Source organism: Castor canadensis, chromosome 4 (assembly GCF_047511655.1).
Source record: "Castor canadensis chromosome 4, mCasCan1.hap1v2, whole genome shotgun sequence".
Taxonomy (NCBI): Eukaryota; Metazoa; Chordata; class Mammalia; order Rodentia; family Castoridae; genus Castor; species Castor canadensis.
The window spans coordinates 146,244,770-146,264,096 of NC_133389.1; the positions used below are offsets into that span (position 1 = coordinate 146,244,770).

General features: G+C 34.8%; 1 protein-coding gene across 5 annotated transcripts in view; it reads left to right on the forward strand.

Annotated features, from left to right (window-relative positions):
* Nucleotides 1–19,327, forward strand: part of Slc39a10 (solute carrier family 39 member 10) — a 119,151-nt gene that overhangs the window by 81,102 nt on the left and 18,722 nt on the right. For all 5 annotated transcript variants that reach the window (XM_074071311.1, XM_074071312.1, XM_074071310.1 and 2 more), the window contains 3 exons: nt 1,019–1,226; nt 11,078–11,247; nt 12,274–12,459. In XM_074071311.1, the coding sequence (XP_073927412.1) occupies nt 1,019–1,226; nt 11,078–11,247; nt 12,274–12,459 (564 nt within the window). The remainder of the gene's footprint in view (nt 1–1,018; nt 1,227–11,077; nt 11,248–12,273; nt 12,460–19,327) is intronic.

The window sequence follows — 19,327 nt, forward strand, 5'->3', positions numbered from 1 at the left end:
TTATAATAACTAAATCTTGTGACTCTGTATCAGACTGAAGTCTGCAGCTTCAGTCTGGTTTTTGGTGACCTCACAAGTCTAATGCATACTGAGAATTCTCAGTATGAATGAAAATGAAAATGTTCTATGCATTGAATAGGGTAGTACCTCATGGTAATTAAGACCTAAGAAGAGTCGTTTTTGTGTGTCTGTAGGTTTTGATTGTTTTGTGTGTGGGTGAGTGTGTGTGTGTGGGTAGATAAAACCATGTAGTAAGATAACAGGTCAGTAAACAAGCTTGTAGTCAGAGTGGATATATGTATAAAAGGGGAGGAATATCTCCTTTGCATTAATTACAGATACCCCTTTTTACTATAGGATGGATCCAAACTTGTTTGCTTTTTTTTTACTGTAGTGGATAGTGCTGCCTTTCTTTGTGTGTGTGTGCATGTGTGCTGGTGACTAAACCCCAGACTTTGTAAAGGCATGCTAGGCATCCCCAAAATCTGCTTTTTTTTTTCCCCTCCCTTGTTCCTATTTTGTGTCCCTCAACCCACATTGGGCTAGAATTTCCCAATAAAACGTTTCCATATTCCCTTTCTTTAAATGGGCTGGGGATTGAACGCAGAGCTTTGCACAAGTGCAAAGCTAAGCAGGTATTTAACCACTGAGCTACTTATTTATATAAGCCCCGATATAATATTCTTTGTAAATGCCTTTGGCAGTCACAGTGTCTATACTATGACTTTTGAGTTCACTGAGGATTGCAGTTTGATAAGGAAATGATTTTTCTCCTCATTTCCTAAGAATATTGGCGCTATAGTCCCATATAATCCATAGAAAGTCTTCAGTAATCTAGTTGAATGTATGCCTATCATAAATTTTTACAGATTCCTATAAAAATGTGGTTTGTTTTAGATATCTGAATTATACATTATTTTCAAATGATACTTAAACTATATTTGTTATACCATAATTTATTGTTCTGCATAATCTTTTTAAAGACATTCTTTAATCTGTTTTGTCAATTTCCTTGCAGTGTTTGAATGTCACTCAGTTGCTAAAATACTATGGTCATGGTGCCAGCTCTCCCATCTCACCTGATCTGTTTACATACCTTTGTCCTGCGTTGCTGTATCAAATTGACAGCAGACTTTGTATTGAGCATTTTGACAAATTTTTAGTTGAAGATTTAAATAAGGATAAAAATCTGGTTCCTGAAGATAAGGCAAATATAGGGGCCTCAGGTAAGAAAGAGTTTTTTAAGTTTTTTCTCCTTTAATACCTGTACTTGTCTTTCAAACTATACCTGAATTAGAAAGGAATGTTAACTTGTTGGTTTCCTTTAAGTGTCAGACTTTAATGTTTTGTCAGTTTTTGTGAATGTTTAAAAAGTACTGGGGGGAAGAGAGGAAGCACATGTGTTAATGACCGCTTCTGTCATTATGAAGGAATGTTTTTGCCATGGACGGAGAACTAGATTAAAAGGAAAACACAAGTTTTTGACCTGTCTTAACCAAGCCCCTAATTAAACTTCTGTGGTGTTATAATTTACTTAACCTTTAGCACAGTTAGGGCCTCCGGTGGAAAGCCAAGATTGCTAAATTTTTAAAGAAATAGAAAGGGAAGCTAGTGTGGTTAAACTCCAGGAATGTCTGAGAAATGCCAGATGGTTGAAATATGAACTTCATCACTTTCTTCTACGGAGCCTCAGCTGGTATAACACCAATACCATTTTAAAACTTCTCTTAAGCTTTTTTTCCTGTTATACTCAATTGGCTACATAGCACCACTGTGATATTTGTAAGTACTTCCTTCTCAACATCTCAAAAAAGTTTGTACTGCTTATTGGATCCCAAATGCCAATACAAATCATTCTGTTGATAGAATCTGAAACTTTTTTTTCTCTATAAAATCTGCAGCTCTTTTTACTCTCTATTTTTTGTTTTCCTTTTTCCCTTAAATAATCAGCTGTGAAGTCCAATTGAATTTATCTCTTGAATAGCTTCTCATTTCATCCATTCCATGTTATCCTTAGTTCATGTTCATTTTGGTTTTTTGTTTTTGTTTTGTTAAGCTAACTTCATTACCTTGTCTGATTATGTTCCTGTCCCCCTTGCAAAACATCTCTAGCACTAGATTTATCATTCTATAATGTGAATGAGATCCTCTGATGTAGAAGCTTTCTTTTAAATAATGATAGCCAACATTTAGTTAATACATTTTAATTTATAATCTTAGGAAGCATGTTGCAGTCATCCTTCTAAACTCAGTTCATTTACTCCGCACGACAGTCTTATGAGGAAGTAATGTTCTTCTTCCCAAATAGCATTTCTAAGGTCTCAGAGCTAGTGAATGGTAGTGCAGGAACTCAAACTTCTGTAATTCAACCATTTTGCTATTTATTTGCTAAATGTTTTATATACATTTCCACTAGGTTTCAGCAATAATCTTTTTTATTAGCATACATTAGTAGTACAAGGGTCAGCAATAATCTTGAGGGAGATATTTCATGATTCTTTTTTATAGGTAAGGAAACTGAGGCACAGAGAAGTTAAACTTATCTACATACAGTTCCCAAGCCTCTAAATGGCAAAGCCCACACACCCTAGGCTTGACTGATAAAACCTCTCAACAGCTAATTCTCAGACCAATATCTTCTAAATTTAGCTTAATATGGGATCATTTTATGATTTTTACCATATATCTTTATTCTATTTAATACTTTGCATTATATCTCTGTTTACATTTCTGAGAGCATGTATTCGATGTGAGTACTAATTATATTTCTTATGCATATTTGCATTATGCTGTATTGTCTCAAGGTTCAGAGTCCTCTACTTGGCCCACAGGCTTTCTGTAATACCTCTCCTGCCTCTCTACCTTTGCATCCATATCTCTTACCATTCATTTCCCTCTTTTTTCCCCCTCAGTTTATAACCTTAGCAAACTACTGATAATAAACTGTTCTGTTTTTCTGTCATTCTTCTCCGCTCAGGCATTTGACGCTGGAGTTAACCATCCTACGTTTAGTAAAGTTTCCTTTCATGACACACCTACATATCTCCTTTGTTGTATAGATCTTGGGACTCATAGTAATTGGATTAATGTGTTTTTGCTAGACTGCAGTTGCTTAAAGGCAACTGGAGCTTTCATCTCTTTATCTGTAGCTCCTTAGACAAAGAGAATTTTGGATAAGAAGGGTTGAGTGAATGGATAAATTGCTTAGTATCACTCTGTAAACCTTCAGTTATAATCTAGGAGAGATGCTTGTTGAAAATGCATCTTTGAAGATCACTGAATGTATCAGTCAACCAAGTAAACATGACAATAAGATGTTCTCAAAACAAAGTGGAATTTTCATGAATTACTCTATCATGTGCAAAACCATTATGGAATTACTATGAATGTAGAATAATGAATGTGGTATAGGGCTGAAATGCCCAAGATGTACTAGCCCTAAGGTTTAGTAATTAAAGTGACTAAAATGATATGTATGAATAAGGAATGAAAACTGAACTCTGGCAAAACAAAAGATCAACAGACTTTGAAAATTTTTCATATTGGAGGAATAAAGTAGGGATGTTTAGGAATATCAGATTCTAGTATGTAAGAATTTTATTTAGGTTAGAGGTGCTTCTTAAGACTTGAACAAGTACAAATAAAAGGAAAATAGATAAATCAATTGTAATAGGCTGTACTTTGTGGGACCTTACTGTGTGCTAAGTTAAACACTTAAAAAGATGCTTTGTTGGTTCATTCATCATCCATGCATACGAGTTGGGGATTTCACTATATTGCCTTAAACTTGTGGGCAAAGTGATCTTCCTTGCTTCAGTAGCTGGATTCACAGACAGGCATCACTGCACCTGGCTCATTTAACTTATTAAATCTGCAAGATAGGCACTCTTATTTGTGTCCATTTGGTGAGGAACAGAAGGCTTAGAGAAGTTAAATAACCTGTCTGAGATAAGATAGGTACCAGCTATCAGCTTACAGTGATTATGCTTGTAAACACTGTTCTCTGCCACCATGCTTCCTGCTTTGCTGCTTCCTGCTGAAAGTGTTCTTAAGAATGCTTTGCTAGAATGTTAAGTGACAGAGAAATGGGAGAGTTATATATTTCGTAGCATTTTCACAGATTTAAAGACATAGCAAGGTGATAGAGAAAAAGTATTATTCTAAGTGTAGATTAGTTGGTGAAAACCCCCCTCAAGAATGGTCTTCTAAAGTAGACAAGCTGGGTTCAGCCTGGTAAGAACAGTAAAGACAGACAGCATGGGTCTACAAGATGGCTTTGAATTCTCATCTTGGAACACATAAAATTTTGTTCTCTTTCTTGACATCACGCGTATTGCTCTTCATAGATGAGTAAGCACCTTGACAGGTGCCTCTCGGATGCCTAAAAATTCTCACTATGGGAGGAGGAAAGGGAAGCAGACGATAAGCTTAAAAATAAATACATTTATCCTATACAGGGAAGCATGGTGACTGACAAGACTGTCTCGTCTGAAGTTAAAACCAATAGCTTTATTAGTACTATTTTCTGAAAAGTTCGAGTTGTTTGTTTTCACATTGCTTGTGGATTATCACTTCTAATTAGAGTTGTCTGTTGTAATATTGCCATAATTCCTATTTTGTAATGAAGCTGTTGACAGATGCTTAACTGTAGTAATATTGAAAGTTACAGCTTATTCAATCTGAAAAGCCTTAGAGGAAATGGGACTTGTTTTGAAAACAAATACCTTACTAATAGTGATATTGATTAGTTGTTCGCAGGTGGTTATTACTATTGTCAGAAATGCAGCTTGAATTAATTATGTCCTGATAGATGTTAATAAATGTTAGAGAAAATGCCCTGGTAGTAATTATTTTTAATGACTGCTACACCATTAAGAAAGGTTAACTTGTTCTATATAAATCTCCCATAGTGACACAGCTACTACCTCATTAACTTTGTTCAAAGACCAAATATGCTGTATAGTGTGCATGGTGGAAATCATTTGTTTCACAAGATTGGCTCATTTAGTCATAGAGTTGACCCTAGCTTAATTATCAAGGGGGGTTGTGAATAGGCCGCTAAGCATTTTCTGCCAATTAAAATGCTGAAACAGTGTAGAAAACTGCCATCTTGCACATGCTTTGTACCAAGTTAATTAGAAAGTTTCCACAGATGAGCGCTTCTTTTTAAAAGAATGCATTTTCTCTCTTGATAATGAGAAAGGGAGTTGGTGAATAACTAAGCTTGAAGACCTTTAACGTTTTAAGTGACCTAATTTGCAGAATAAGTGAAGTTTGTTGCAAACATTTAGTGCTTTTTATTGCATATGATATCTTGGGTACAAATAAAACATTTTCTAGTTGTATTTAATAGTTTGCATATTGTTAGTTTGTTAGAGATTTTTTTAAAGATACCTTTCCAGTACTGTTTTGTTTTGCTTTATAGCAAATAAATTGTGATCGATAAGGCACAATTTGATAAATCAAAATAACCATCTGCATGCTTTTTTCCCATATCTAACAATTTAGGGAAGTTTATTTATGTAAGTTTAAATATAAATGTAATAAATTCTAAAAATAGGTAAGTAGCATGGTAAAGTATCTCAAATACATTCAGTTCAAAACAGCTTCACATTTCTCATAGATCAAAAGAATGATTTTCATTGATGATTAACAAGTTCTTAGAAAAACATGTTAACATTTGTTGTGCTAGAAAACTGAAATTATCTTTTAAAAAGTCAGAAGTAAACAACTGAGAATAAGGAAACCTGTTTATAGTCGTGTACATGTAGGAAATAGTTGGGCTGTTTCACTAATGAAGCAGTTGCCATGGAATAGTGCTCATAAAAAATAGAAAAGATCTGGAAATTTTCTAATTTATTTCCTTACTCCTTAGGTCTGGTAGGAATAAGTGATGATTCATGTTAGGTGGGAGATAATTTACCCTTACTGTTTGTACATGTATTTTTAAGTGGCACTGATCATGATGTATAATCCTTTTGCTATTCTGCTGAATTTGATTTGCAGTTACTTTGTTGCGAATCCCCGTTCATAGTGGGTATCAGTCTCTAGATTTCTATCCTGTGCTTCTCCACCTTTGTCATTAGAGTAATGCTGGCTTCACAAAATGAGTTAAGACCAGTTCTGTCCATTTTTATTTTTTCAGAAAAGTTTGAGAAGAATAAGAATTCTTCTTTATATTTGTTGAAATTGATCAGTGAAGCCACCAGGTCCTGGCCTTTTCTTTGCTAGGAGATTTTTGATTAGCGATCCAATCCCCTTACTAGTCACAGGTCTGGTCACATGTCCTATTTCTTTGTTATTTAGACTTGGTAGGTTATTGCCAGGAATTTTTCCTTTTCATCTATGTTTTCCAACCTGTCTTCACTTTCATTTTTGATGTTAGCAGTTTGAGTCTTCTCTTTTGCTTACTCCATCCATCTAGTTCATGGTTTGTCAATTTTGCAGTCTTCTCAAAGAATCAACTTTCGGTTTCATTGATTTCTTGTTTTTGTTTTACTTATCTCTGTTACAATCTTTATTATTTCCTTCCATCTGCTAGTTTTAGGCTATTTTGTTCTCTTTTCTCATTGTAATCTAAAGTTTTTACTTTGGGGTCTTACATGTATTTTCATTTTAGTGATGCTTTAGTTGTGTTCCCTGAGTTTTGGTGAATTTTCATTTTCACTTGTCCCTTAAATATTTTGTAATTTCCCTTGTGATTTCTTCTTTGATCCATTGGTTGTTTTAAGAATAATATTGTTTACCATTTCCACAAATTTGTGACTTTTCTCACTTTCACGCCTGTAATTGATTTGTAATTTTATCCATTGTAGTCACTGAAGATACTTTGGATTAAATGTAATTAAAAAAATCTGTTGATTTAATTTGTTACTTTACATATGGTTTATACCAAATATCCCATGTGCACCAAAGAATGTACAATTGTTATTTTATTTATTTATTTTTGGCAGGACTGGAGATTGAACTCAGGGCCTTAAACTTGCTAGGCAGGTACTCTACACTTGAGCCACTCCACCAGCCTTGCTATTTTTTTTTAAATTTTTTTAGAAAATATTTTTTATTATCATATTATTGTTGTACTGGGGATACATTGTGACATTTACAAAATTTCTTACAATACATCATAGCTGAATTCACCCCCTCCATCATTCTCCTTTACACCCCCTCGCCGCATTCCTGGAATAGTTTGAATAGGTCTCATTTTTCCAGTTTCATACATGAGCACATTGTTGATAGTGTGTTCTGTATATGTCTGTTAGTATGTTGTTTCAATCTTGTATTTCTTTGTTTATCTTCTGTGTGGATCCTCTATTATCGAGAGTGAGATACTGATGTCTTCATTTACTACTGTGAAATTGTCTGTCTCTTCCATTCAGTCAGTTTTTGCTTCATATATTTTAACCTTCTGTTACTGAGTAAATGTTTATCTTACTGTGTTGGGATTTTTTTTATTATTATATAATATCCTGTGTGTCACTATGCCAATGATTGGTCTTCATTTATAAAATGTATTTAGCTTATCCACTTGCATGTTAAGCAGTTTAGTTTTATTGAATTAGATTTTGGTTCATTTGGTTTTTAGTGACTTGATTTTTTTGGCTATTTGAACAAAAGTCATTTGGAATTATAATCTCCTCAGAACATTACAATATGTCTGACCTCATAGAATCTTTCCTGGCTTTTTTTTTTTTTTTTTCTTTTTTCCACATTGAAGACCTTTTTAGACCAGAATTTTAGAAACATTGCTTAGAATAATGTTTATTTTGAGTCATTAGTTTAATGTTCAGGCAATAGATGTTTTCCCTCAACTCCTTAATGAGCAGGGTTTGAATGTTTATTGTTTTGGTGCTGGGAATTGAATGTAGGGCCTGTGCACAATAGACAAGTGCTCCATCACCGAGCTATACCCCCATTCCTATTGAAGAGTCTTTTGTAAACATGTTTGTAAGAGTACATGTTATTTTAATATGATCTTAAATGTAAAATGTACTAAGCTCAATTTTTAAATAAGCCTCTCAAGCTAATATTTTATTAGCATGTTAAGTTATATTGTAAAAGTTGTTAATCATCTCAAATTATCAAATTAATAGCATTCTCTGTATAATATTTCTGTTGCATATGTCTTCATAGGCAAGTCCAGAAATGTAACCCAAGAAAAAAGAATAAATCAATATAACAAGGTTTACCCAACTAGATTTTTTTGTAAATACAGATTTTAATGTAGTAGTTTAACCTGGTTTTATGAATTTTCTTGAACATTGAGACATAGGAATAAAATCAGTACTTTTACTGGACAGTGTTGATGACTCATTCAATTGCAATTTTCATCAAAATACTCAGATTAATAAAAAATTCTGGTAATTGTAAAGAGTTACCAATTTTGCTCTGTATATATTGTGTATTTTAAGTCTTATGTGTACTTTTGCAGTGTTGATCCACATATGTTTACATTAGTAAGTATATACAATTCTTTATTCTTTTATAGAGTATTTTAGGAGTATGAAACATGGGATTTCCCAAGTAGTTCAGTGCATTTTTCTTTCAGTTATTAGTTGAAGTTGCTTTTAGGTTGCTTCTTGGAAATAAATTGTGTCTAGAATGGATTATTTGCCAAACTAAGGAAAATATATACTTGGAAAGGGGAACTTACATATTACTGTTTGAGAAATATTTTGTTTAGTACTAATGTTTTTGTTACCAGCCTCAATTTGTCCCATTAAAGTACTCTGTCTCCTAACTCCCCCACTCCTACCCTGAATATGTTAGGACCTCAAGAGCTCTGATAATTTTGACAAACCTTTGTTGGTTTAGTTTTCTGATGACTTCACTGGCTTCAAAACAAGCATGAGACTCTGTGTTCAAATCCCAGTACCACCAAACAAGCAAACAACAACCACAAAAAACCCTTAGGTCTTAAATTTGTGTCTATGGCCACTTCTCTGACCCATTAATACTGCTCTGCTCTCTCATCAGTTTATTTTGCTCCCACCTGCAAATAGGGACTACTATAGCAACTGTAACTTGGTTATCATTCATAAGTGAGCCTTTAAACCATATTTGATTATGTGATTTTCTTTCTGGAATAGCGTTGTTTTATTTTTTTAACTTACAGTGCTTGTAATACTATAACATATGGGGGATTTTCCTGTTATCTTTTGCTTCCACTAACCAGGATATTACTTTTAAAATAGTGTTTCCCTGACCATGTTCCTCAAGAATTGAGTTCCTGCTTCTTCCTTGCCTCAAAATATTGCAAGAATTGAAACCACTAAATCCAAGTCTAATAGCTGGACCCCCATAGCTCTCACATTGAGTCTGTTTGAATCTTTGCCTCCTTCGGTGATAGGTGACCTGTTGTTTTAATTCAGTGAGCTAATTTAACAAATGAGCATTGGCAGTCATGTTAATGTCATCAGATACTGTGAATACAGTGTCCAGTGGGTAAACATAATTTTATTGATAATGTTTAGAATTTAATGCATCTATGAGTGTCATCCCCTTACTGGTCTTCTCCTTGTTTCAAACATTTTAATTTATCCTGATGACAAGATACATTTTTCCTTTGCTCACTTACAAGACTTAGTATAATATCGTCCAGAAAATTTATAGTCGTACTAGATCTGTTGACAAAAATATTTTAGATTAAAACTTTTCAAAATTGAGCTGGAGGCATGGCTCAAGCAGTAGTACACCTGCCTAGCAAGTACAAAGTCCTGAGTTCAAACACCAGTATCATCCCCTCCCCACAAAAAAAACTTATACAAGATTATTTTAAGTTTTCTATAGGCAGAGTTTGAAACAAATAGAATTAAAAAAACTAACTACATGTTTACTTTAGTTTCAATAGAAATCATAATGAAAATACACAGCCCTTAACACTAGCATATATTTCTGGTATCTGCTTATGAATAGCCAGGATAAAGAAATATGTGCAAAATTACCCTTTCTCACACCTATGTGTCTCACAGGTTATATTATAAAAGCATTCGTATTATTAGTGAACTATAATCATATAGTGAGGTTTTTTTCTTTTTTTTTTTTTATGGTGGTACTGGGGTTTGAACTCAGGGCCTCATGCTTGCAAGGCAGGTGCTCTACCACATGAGCCAGTTCACCAGCCCTTTTTTGAGATAGAGTCTCTGAATTGGCCTTGATTGGCGATCCTCCTGATCTCTGCCTCCCAATAGTTAGGATTATGAGCATGAGCCACCGGTGTCTTGCTCATATAGTAAGATTTTTTTAAAGTGGTAAATTGTATAGAAAGTCAAGTTGGAGGAGAGACAGTTTGGAGGAGAGAAGAATCCAAGAAGAGGATGGTTGAATTTTTTTTGTTTTTTTTAAAGTTATACTGGGGATTAAACACAGGCCTTATGTCTGTTAGCCAAGTGCTCTCCCACTCAGCTATACTCCAGACCTTTTTTAAAATTTTATTTTGAGACAGTCTCACTGAGTTACTGAGATTGTCCTTGACCTTGCGATCCTTAGCCTCCAGAGTAGCTGGGATTATGGATGTGTGCCATCATGCCCTGCTCTGAATCATTCTTTGTAACAATAAGGCTACTAGTAATAAGACTTTTTGTTATTCATGTGAATATATTTCCCTTTGGGGCTGATTTGTTAAGTGTCCTAAACTTTGCATTAGAAAAATTTACAAAGATTATGATACATTCGATACTTGGCTTCATTTAATGCTCACAGGAGAGTTGTGCAATTATATCCTTTAAGTAGGCTTTTATTGTTTTATGCTCTACTTTTAGATAGTGGAAAATGAATATTTACAGTCTGGATAGTGAATCATTGCCTTAAGTAATTTTAAGTCACTATTCTAATGTTGTGGACTATTGCAGATTCTACTTATAACTTGAACTGAGTTTCTTAGTTTTTTAAAAAATGTTCAAGTTGGTTACATGTCATGTCTTTGTTTTGTTTTTAAGCACAGCAGTGCCATAAAGCTTCTTAAAAAGCATAGTCTGGGTAAGATTATCTTCCGTGGCTCGTTCATCTTATGTTTATTATTCTTTGGAACTTTTTTGTTTTATACTGTCAGACTAATGTTGACTCTTTTTTCCTACAGCATGGATTTGTGGTATCATTTCTATCACTGTCATTAGCCTGCTTTCCTTGCTAGGCGTGATTTTGGTTCCCATCATTAACCAAGGATGCTTCAAATTCCTTCTCACATTCCTTGTTGCACTAGCTGTAGGAACAATGAGTGGAGATGCCCTTCTTCATTTGCTGCCCCATGTAAGCAATCTTTTTAATCTGTTAAACTAAAAATAAAAATATTTAAATTCAAAGGTTCTTCAGTAGCAAGCTGTGGCAATACCAATCTAGTATTTGTGTTGTTTTGTTTGCTTATAGAATGAAGCTTTTTTTCTTTCCATTTTCACAGTTTTAGTAGCAATGTTTTTGAAATAAATTGAATCGTTAGATTTTTAAATAGTATTATGATATATTTTTTAACTTTGCCGTATTTTAAGAAAGCCTTTAGAAGAAATGTATAAGGGGTATTATAATGATTGTGCATGTATCCAGCAAGTCTCAGTAGTAACCTGCTAGTAAATTAGTTGGTGTTTTATTTTACTAAATAAAGTTGTCATGTTTACTTCAATTTACAAATGATTAATCACTCCCTATTATTTCTTCTGGCTTGATTCTTTCACTGTAGTTATCTATCTTATTCTTAGAGGTGTTTTAGTTTTGTTTTATCACAAAATGTAGTACTTTTCAGACAACAGAGTAAAGAAAATTAAATGGAAGATTACTTTAAGTGAGATAATACCTAGGAGAGTACTTTGAAAATTAAAAGATAGTCACACATGATCGTGTGCAACTGTGCAGAATTTCTGATAGGAGTTGAAGGTAGAATAGTGTTTATCAGAGGCTGGAGAAGGTAGAGGCAAGAGAGAGATGGAGAGAGGTTAGTCAGCAGGTACTAAGTTATAGTCAGACAGGAAAAAGTTCTGATGTGCTGCTGTACAGTGTGGTGACTATAGAGAAGGATAATGTAATATATATTTTTCAAAAAGCTAGAAGGATTTCAAATGTTTCCACCACAAAGAAATGGTAAATGTTTGAACATTATATAATGTATGCATGACACCCTGTAAATACATACAATTGCTATGTATTAATAAAAAATAAAAATAATCAAATTATATGATAAAAGCTAAAAGGTACATTGTGCTCTCTGAGAGAACCTAGATTATAATCCTAAAATGTGAAATATTTCAGTGAGTTGTTTAGAAGTTTTCTTCGTCTTGTTCCTAGTCTCAGGGTGGACACGATCACAGTCATCACACACATGGGCATGGCCACTCTCACGGGCACGAATCGAAGAAGTTCCTGGAAGAGTACGATGCTGTGTTGAAAGGACTAGTTGCTCTAGGAGGCATTTACTTGCTGTTTATCATTGAACATTGCATTCGAATGTTTAAACACTACAAACAACAAAGAGTAAGTATTCGTTATTTCATTTTATGAGATATACAGCTCAAAACAAAAATCATCTTTTTCCAGACATAATCTTTTCTTAATTATGATTTTGATGTGTATTACCCCTCTGTCCTTTTGTAATTTTCCCCTGGTCCTCGAGATCAAACCCAGGAAGGAACTCTGACATGTTAGGCAGGCCTTCCACCACTGAGTTACATCCCTCACCCCTATCTTTAAAGGAAAAGTTGACTTTGATCTTTGCCGCTTTTGTCATTAAATTTATTTTGGTGTTTATGATCAACATAGAGCAGTCTCAGTTTTAGCCTATGTCTGTTATATCATACCTAATTGACTTCAATAGAATGACAAAAGCTATTGACCAGTTTTTATTTATTATAAGAGTATGTCAGTGGAAGCACATCACACCAGTTTTCTTAGTTCTCATTGTACTATCTTCTAATGAAAATATTTTCACACAACACCTTTTTTTTTTTTTTTGGCAGTACTGAGGTTTGAACTCAGGCCCTACACCTTAAGCCACTCCACCAGCTCTTAGTTTTCTTTTCCAAACTCTTTGTTCAGACTGGCTTCAATCCATGATCCTCCTGATCTCTGCCTTCTGAGTTACTAGGATTATAGGCGTGAGACACTGGTACCTTACTATAAAATGCCTCACTAATATTAGAACTACTTGAGCTAAAAGGAGATCAGAATAAGGGAACTTTGTAGGGAGAAAGTTGAATGAGATGTGATAAAGATGCTTAGACTGTGAAATACCCTGATTACCATGCTGTCTGTGCTCAGTGTCACATTTATGAGAATAAGAGAAATATCTAAAAAGAATTTCCCCCCAAACAGGACATTCAGGTCTTCTGCCATTCCCTATGGTTTACCTCCTCCCTCTTCACTTTGGTTCATACCCACTTCAAAAGCCATGTCATGAATACATGTCATCGACGTGTTTGAGATGCTAACATTACTCATAGTCAGTATATTTCTATTTAAGTAAACCATGAAACTCTTGATTTTGTTAAGTCAAAATATGTTTTTTTTACCCACAAAAAGTCTGAATAATCATGATCTTATGGGTTAACTCTTAATTTTATGCTATTTTTATTTTGCATATGTATGTATCTTGAATATATCTCTTTGAGACAAAATGTATTTTTCTTTGTGTTTTCTTTTTTTGGCTTGTTTTTTAGTGAGATCTGTTTAATAATTTTTGAGGATTTTTTCTTGTAAATGGCTTGAATTTCCACAGGTACGTTAGTGGAGAAATAAACTTTTCAATTTGACATGAACTGTGAAAGAGTGGTTTTACAAGTATACCCATAAAATTTAACTGCTCACAACACTATACTTGATATGTATCATATGACCAGTCCCTTAACTTCCAGACTATTTAATGCAAAGAGGCAATCTATCATCTCCACTAAAAAGGAACAAAACAACTCTTTCATTGAGTTTATTTTTGTTTGTTTTGAGGTGTGTTTACAAACAGTTAAGTAGAACTGGAAAAATACTTGTTTGTCCTCCTCTATGGATTCTTCCTGAGGGCAGAAGCTTTTAGAGAGGATGTATGACTTACTGAAAGAAAATACTGAGTGTTCTTTGCTAATTCAGTAATGCATAGATTCTTTTAAAAAGATCCTAACGTTGACTCACTGGCCTTTGGGTCATAAAACAGTTACAGCATGGCCGTGCTTTATGTCCAGCACTGCAGGAGGAGCTGCAGACCTTCTGCCCACAAAAGCTAAACTGTAGGGAAGTCAGATTGATAGCCAAAGGGATGGAGCTGCATCTGGCATCAAAATCAAGATCCCATGGTTTATCTATCAGAAATGCCATTGTTAAGAGGCAAGATCACATGAAGATAGCAAGTTTTTACCTACACTGACAATGGGGATTATTTGTTTTGAACAGAGCTCTTGCCCTGGGATTCAGGGGAGTGATTCTAGTTCATGCACAAATTAGCTGTGTGACTATGACTCATTGCCCATGATCTCCAGTAGCCATCTAAATCATGGGAAATAAGTCTTCTTGTCTGTATTTTCATATCATTTCAAATTGTGTACTTATTTTTAGTTATCATATTTTTAGGTAGAACATCATCGTATTTAATTGTTTCCAAAGAAGGGATGACTAAGATGGTGAGCCTGGTAAAACATTATCTGAGGCATGGGAAAGGAACTGGTAAGGGCCAACTTAGAGGAAAATGAGAGACCTAATAACATTTCGTCTTTGAAGGGCCATATGGAAGGTAAAATAATTCATTCCAGTGGAAGAAGGCAGAATAAAATATGGTGAGGGTGTGGCTAGATGGACACAATAATTACTTAAGGAGAGTAATGCAGACTAATTTAGAAGGCAGGTGAGAGGGACTCAAACAGGAGTCATGGCATAGGAATAAGAAAGACAACACAATTATAAGAGCTCATCATTAAGCTTAGGTATGGTGGTTCATGCTAATAATCCCATCTACTTAGGAGGTAGAGATAGATGGGAGGATCATGGTTTGCGGCCAACCCAGGTAAAAAGTTAGCAAGACCCCATCTCAATCAATAAGCCGGGCATGGTGGCATGTGTCTGTGATCACAGCTATGGGGGAGGCTATAGATAGGGGGATTGCAGTCTGAGCCCAGACAGGGCAAAAATGTGAGACCCTACCTGAAAAATAACTGAAGCAAAAAATGGCTAGGAGTGTGGTTCAAGTGATAAGAGTGCCTGCCTAGCAAGCACAAGGCTCTTGATTTCAAACCCCAGTCACCCCCAGAAAAATTCATTTAAAAATCATATGGCCATGGAGAAAAAGGATTTGATAAAAATCAGTACTATTCCTTCTGATAAAAATCTAAAGTAGATTAGGTGTAGAAGAATTGTCCCTCAACCTGATGAAGGGTTCAAACCCTCAGCCAAAATACTGAGTAGAAAAAAAAAATAAAAGTGTTCCCTCTGAGATTTCGAATGAAACAATGTGGTTTTAGTTAGAGTAGTTAGGCAACAGAAAGAAATTATTTCTGTTTGTAGAAATACGATTTTGTATGATTCTATGTAGAGAAATATCCTAATTATTCTATATATTGAAAAACAGAAAGACTTCACCAAGAGACTATTATAACCAATAAATGAATTCAGTAAAATTTTTGGGTACAAAATCAAAATCCAAAAATCGCCAGTAATGAACTTGATGAGTAAGAAATCATGAAATAAATCAGAATAAGTTTAACCAAGAAAATGAAAGACCTCTACAATGAAAATTACAAAACACTGATGAACGAGGTGGAAAAAGATGTGAAAATTTTTTTAAAAATTAAAAAGACCTCCCATGTTAATGTATTCAAAAAATTACTATTGTGAAAATGTTCCTTCTCCAAATTCGGTATAGTTCCCATCAAGATAACTAATGACATTCTTTATAGAACTATAAAAAACAGTCATGAAATTCATATGGAAGCAGAAAGACCCCAAATAGCCAAAGAGATCTTGAACAAAAAAAATAAAGCTGGAACCTAGAGACCTCATAGCATCAGATTTCAGACATACTGCAGAGCATAGCCCAAACTGCATGGTACTGGCACAGACACACAGACCAACAGAAGAGAATAGGGCTCCTGGAAATAAACCTATTTATTTGTAGCCAACTGATTCTCAATAAAGAAAGAATAGCTGGGAAAATTGGATATCCATATGCAAAAGATTTAAATGACCCCTGCCTCTTCCCCCCATACAAAAGTAAACTCATAATGAATCAAAGACTTAAAAAAAGTAAGACCCGAAAGTATGAAACTATTAGAAGAAAACAGGTCAAACTCTTCAAAGTGATTTTTTTTTGGGGGGGGGGCAGATATGACCCCTAAAAGCACAGGGGACAATAACAAAAATAGACAAATGGGATTGCAACAAATTTAAAAGCCTCCTCTACAGTGAAGAAAACAAATATCAGAGTGTAGAGAAGATCTACAGAATGGGAAAAAATGTTCACCAGCCATTCAGCTAACAGAAGATTAATATCCAGATTATCTAATATCAAAATCACAATGAGAGGACTAGGGATGTAGCTCAGTATAGACCACTTGCTTAATCTGTTGGTCCTGAACTTGATCCCCAGTCCTGCACAAACAAACAAACAAACAAACAAAAACTTACAATGAGATATCACTCCAGTAAGCATACCTACTTACAAAAAGACTAAAGATTACAGTGCTGGTGAGGATATGGAGAAAAGGGAACCCTTGTACTCTGTTGGTGGGAATATAAGTTAATTTATAAATTAATATAAAAGTCTGGAGATTCCTCAAAAAATTAAAAATCTACCATATGATCCAGACACTACTGAGTATATATCCAAAAGAAATGAAATTATTATGTCAAAGAAACATCTTCAATCCCATGTTCATTCCAGCACTATTCACAGTAGCCAGGAAATGAAAACAACCTAAGTACCCTTCAGCTGATGAATGGATAAGAAAATTGTGGTACCTATACACAGTGTAATACTACCAGTCAGCCATAAGAAGAATGAGTTCTTGTCATTTGCAACAACGTCGATGGAACTGGCAGTCATTATGTTAGCTGAAATAAGCTCAACACAGAAAGACAAGTATTGCATGATCTCACTTAACTTGTGGAATGTAAAAAAATTGATCTTACAGAAGTTGAGAGTTGAATGGTAGTTACCAGAGGCCTGGGAGAGTAGGAATCTGGGAGGGATATGGGGAAAGCTTGATCAAGGAGTACTGAGTCACAGTTACATAAGAATTAAAAGTTCTGGTGTACTGTTTGTTACACAGTAGGATGACATAAGTAACAGTAATGTGCTATATATTTCAAAAAGAAAAATTCTGTAAGTTCTCACCATATAGAGATGATAAATGAGACAAATCTGCTTAACCTCATTTAAATGTTGTAAAATCTATACATGTATCAACACACAATGTGGACCCTGTTAATATGTAGAATTTTTATCAGTTAATATTTTAAATGCTAAAAATGGGCAAATGACGTGAATAGACACTTCTCAAAAAATACATATAGCTAAGAAATATATGAAAAATGTCCAACTTTTATTTTCCTTTAGGGAAATGCAAATCAAAAGTACGATGTTAGACTGCATACTCAACATGCATGAGGTCCTGGGTTCAAGCTCCAGAACCACCAAGAAAAAATTACCTGTGATGAATAATCTCACCCAGTTAGAATGGATATAATAATATAATAATAATAAAAATGCTGGTGAAGTCATGGAGAGAAAGGAACTCTTACAGTGTTTCTGGGAATGTAAGCTAGTAGCTACTGTGGAAAACAGTAAGGAGGGTCCTCAAAAACTCAAAGTAGAACTACCATATGATCCAGCTGTCCTACTTCTGAATATATATCTAAAAGAAATGAAATCAATTACCTCTCTGCCCATATTGCAGCACTATTCAAAATAGCTAAGATACGGAAGCAGCCTTGGTGCCCATCACCAGATGAATGAAAAAAGAAACTGGTGTATATACACAATAGAATATTGTTCATACATAAATAAAAATGAAATGTCATTTGCAGCAAAATAGAACTAGAAGATAATTAAGTGAAATAGGCCAGACATAGAAAGATGAAGGTTGCACGTTCTCTCATATGTTGAAGCTACAAAAAAACAATACCTATCTACACATAGAAGAGTGATTACTAGAGGTTAGGAAGAGAGGGGAAGATAACGGTACCAAATACAGTTAGATAGGATTAAGTCCTGGTGTTCATGAACCTGGTTCCCAATAGCCGATTTATATTTTGTGAAGATCTAGAAGGAGCTTGAAGGATCTCACATAAAGAAATGATAAAGAGAATGAGATGCTAAGTACCCCAGTTTGATTAGTACATGTTGTATGCATGTTTTGAAATACCAAACTGAATCCCATTAATATGTATAATTAATGTTAGTATAAAGAAGGGAAAAGTATAAATCAAATAGACTAAAGAGAGCTTATCCTACTGCAATGTGTGCTTCATATTCAATCTGTTGGCCAAAATGAATCAAAAGGCCAGCCAGAATGCTAGGGCAGCTAAAATGTTAGGGGTAGACTCCTCTTCCTTATGGGTATGATAGAATGCTCACACATGGAAGGAGGAGATGGATGGCAGCTATCTTTGGACAGAACTGGAAGATAATTAAGTGAAATAAGCCAGACATAGAAAGATAAATGCAGCATTTAGAAGACCTACACATCTGACTCACAGTTTATAGCCCACAAACAAAATCATCAACAAAAAGGTGCCATACCAGGCAGTAAGCCCATCCCACAGAGCAATAGTGAAAACACTATTCTAGCTTATTTACTTTCTTAGCATTGGAGGAGAAGCCGAAGTTTAAGTTGGAAAAGTTGTTAATGGTAGTTACGTTCATATAAGAAGGTAGGGGATTAGAGGCTTGGCTCAAGTGATAGAGTGAAGCCCTGAGTTTAAAACCCTAGTACCATCAAAAAAAAAAGAAAAAGAAAAGAAATTTGATTAAGTTTTGCCAGGTACTGGTGGCTCACACCTATAATCCTATCTATTTGGGGGACTTGAGATACGGAGGATCGCAGTTTCAGGCCAGCCCAGACAAAAAAAACGTTTTGTCAATGGAAAAAAGGTGAGCGTGGTGGCAAGCCCCTGTCATTCCAGTGAAGATGGGAAGTGTAAAATAGGATTGCAGTCCAGGCTGGCCTGGGCAAAAAGGAAGACCCTATCACCATACTAACCATCATACTAACCATAGCTAAAGGGACTGGAGACGTGGCTCAAGCGGTAGAGCACCTGCCTAGCAAGTGCAAAGCCCTGAGTTCAAACCTTAGTACCACCAACAAAAGTAATAAAAAGCCAGATTGTTAAGACACAAAATAGGAACTATTCAAACCTAAACTATGAA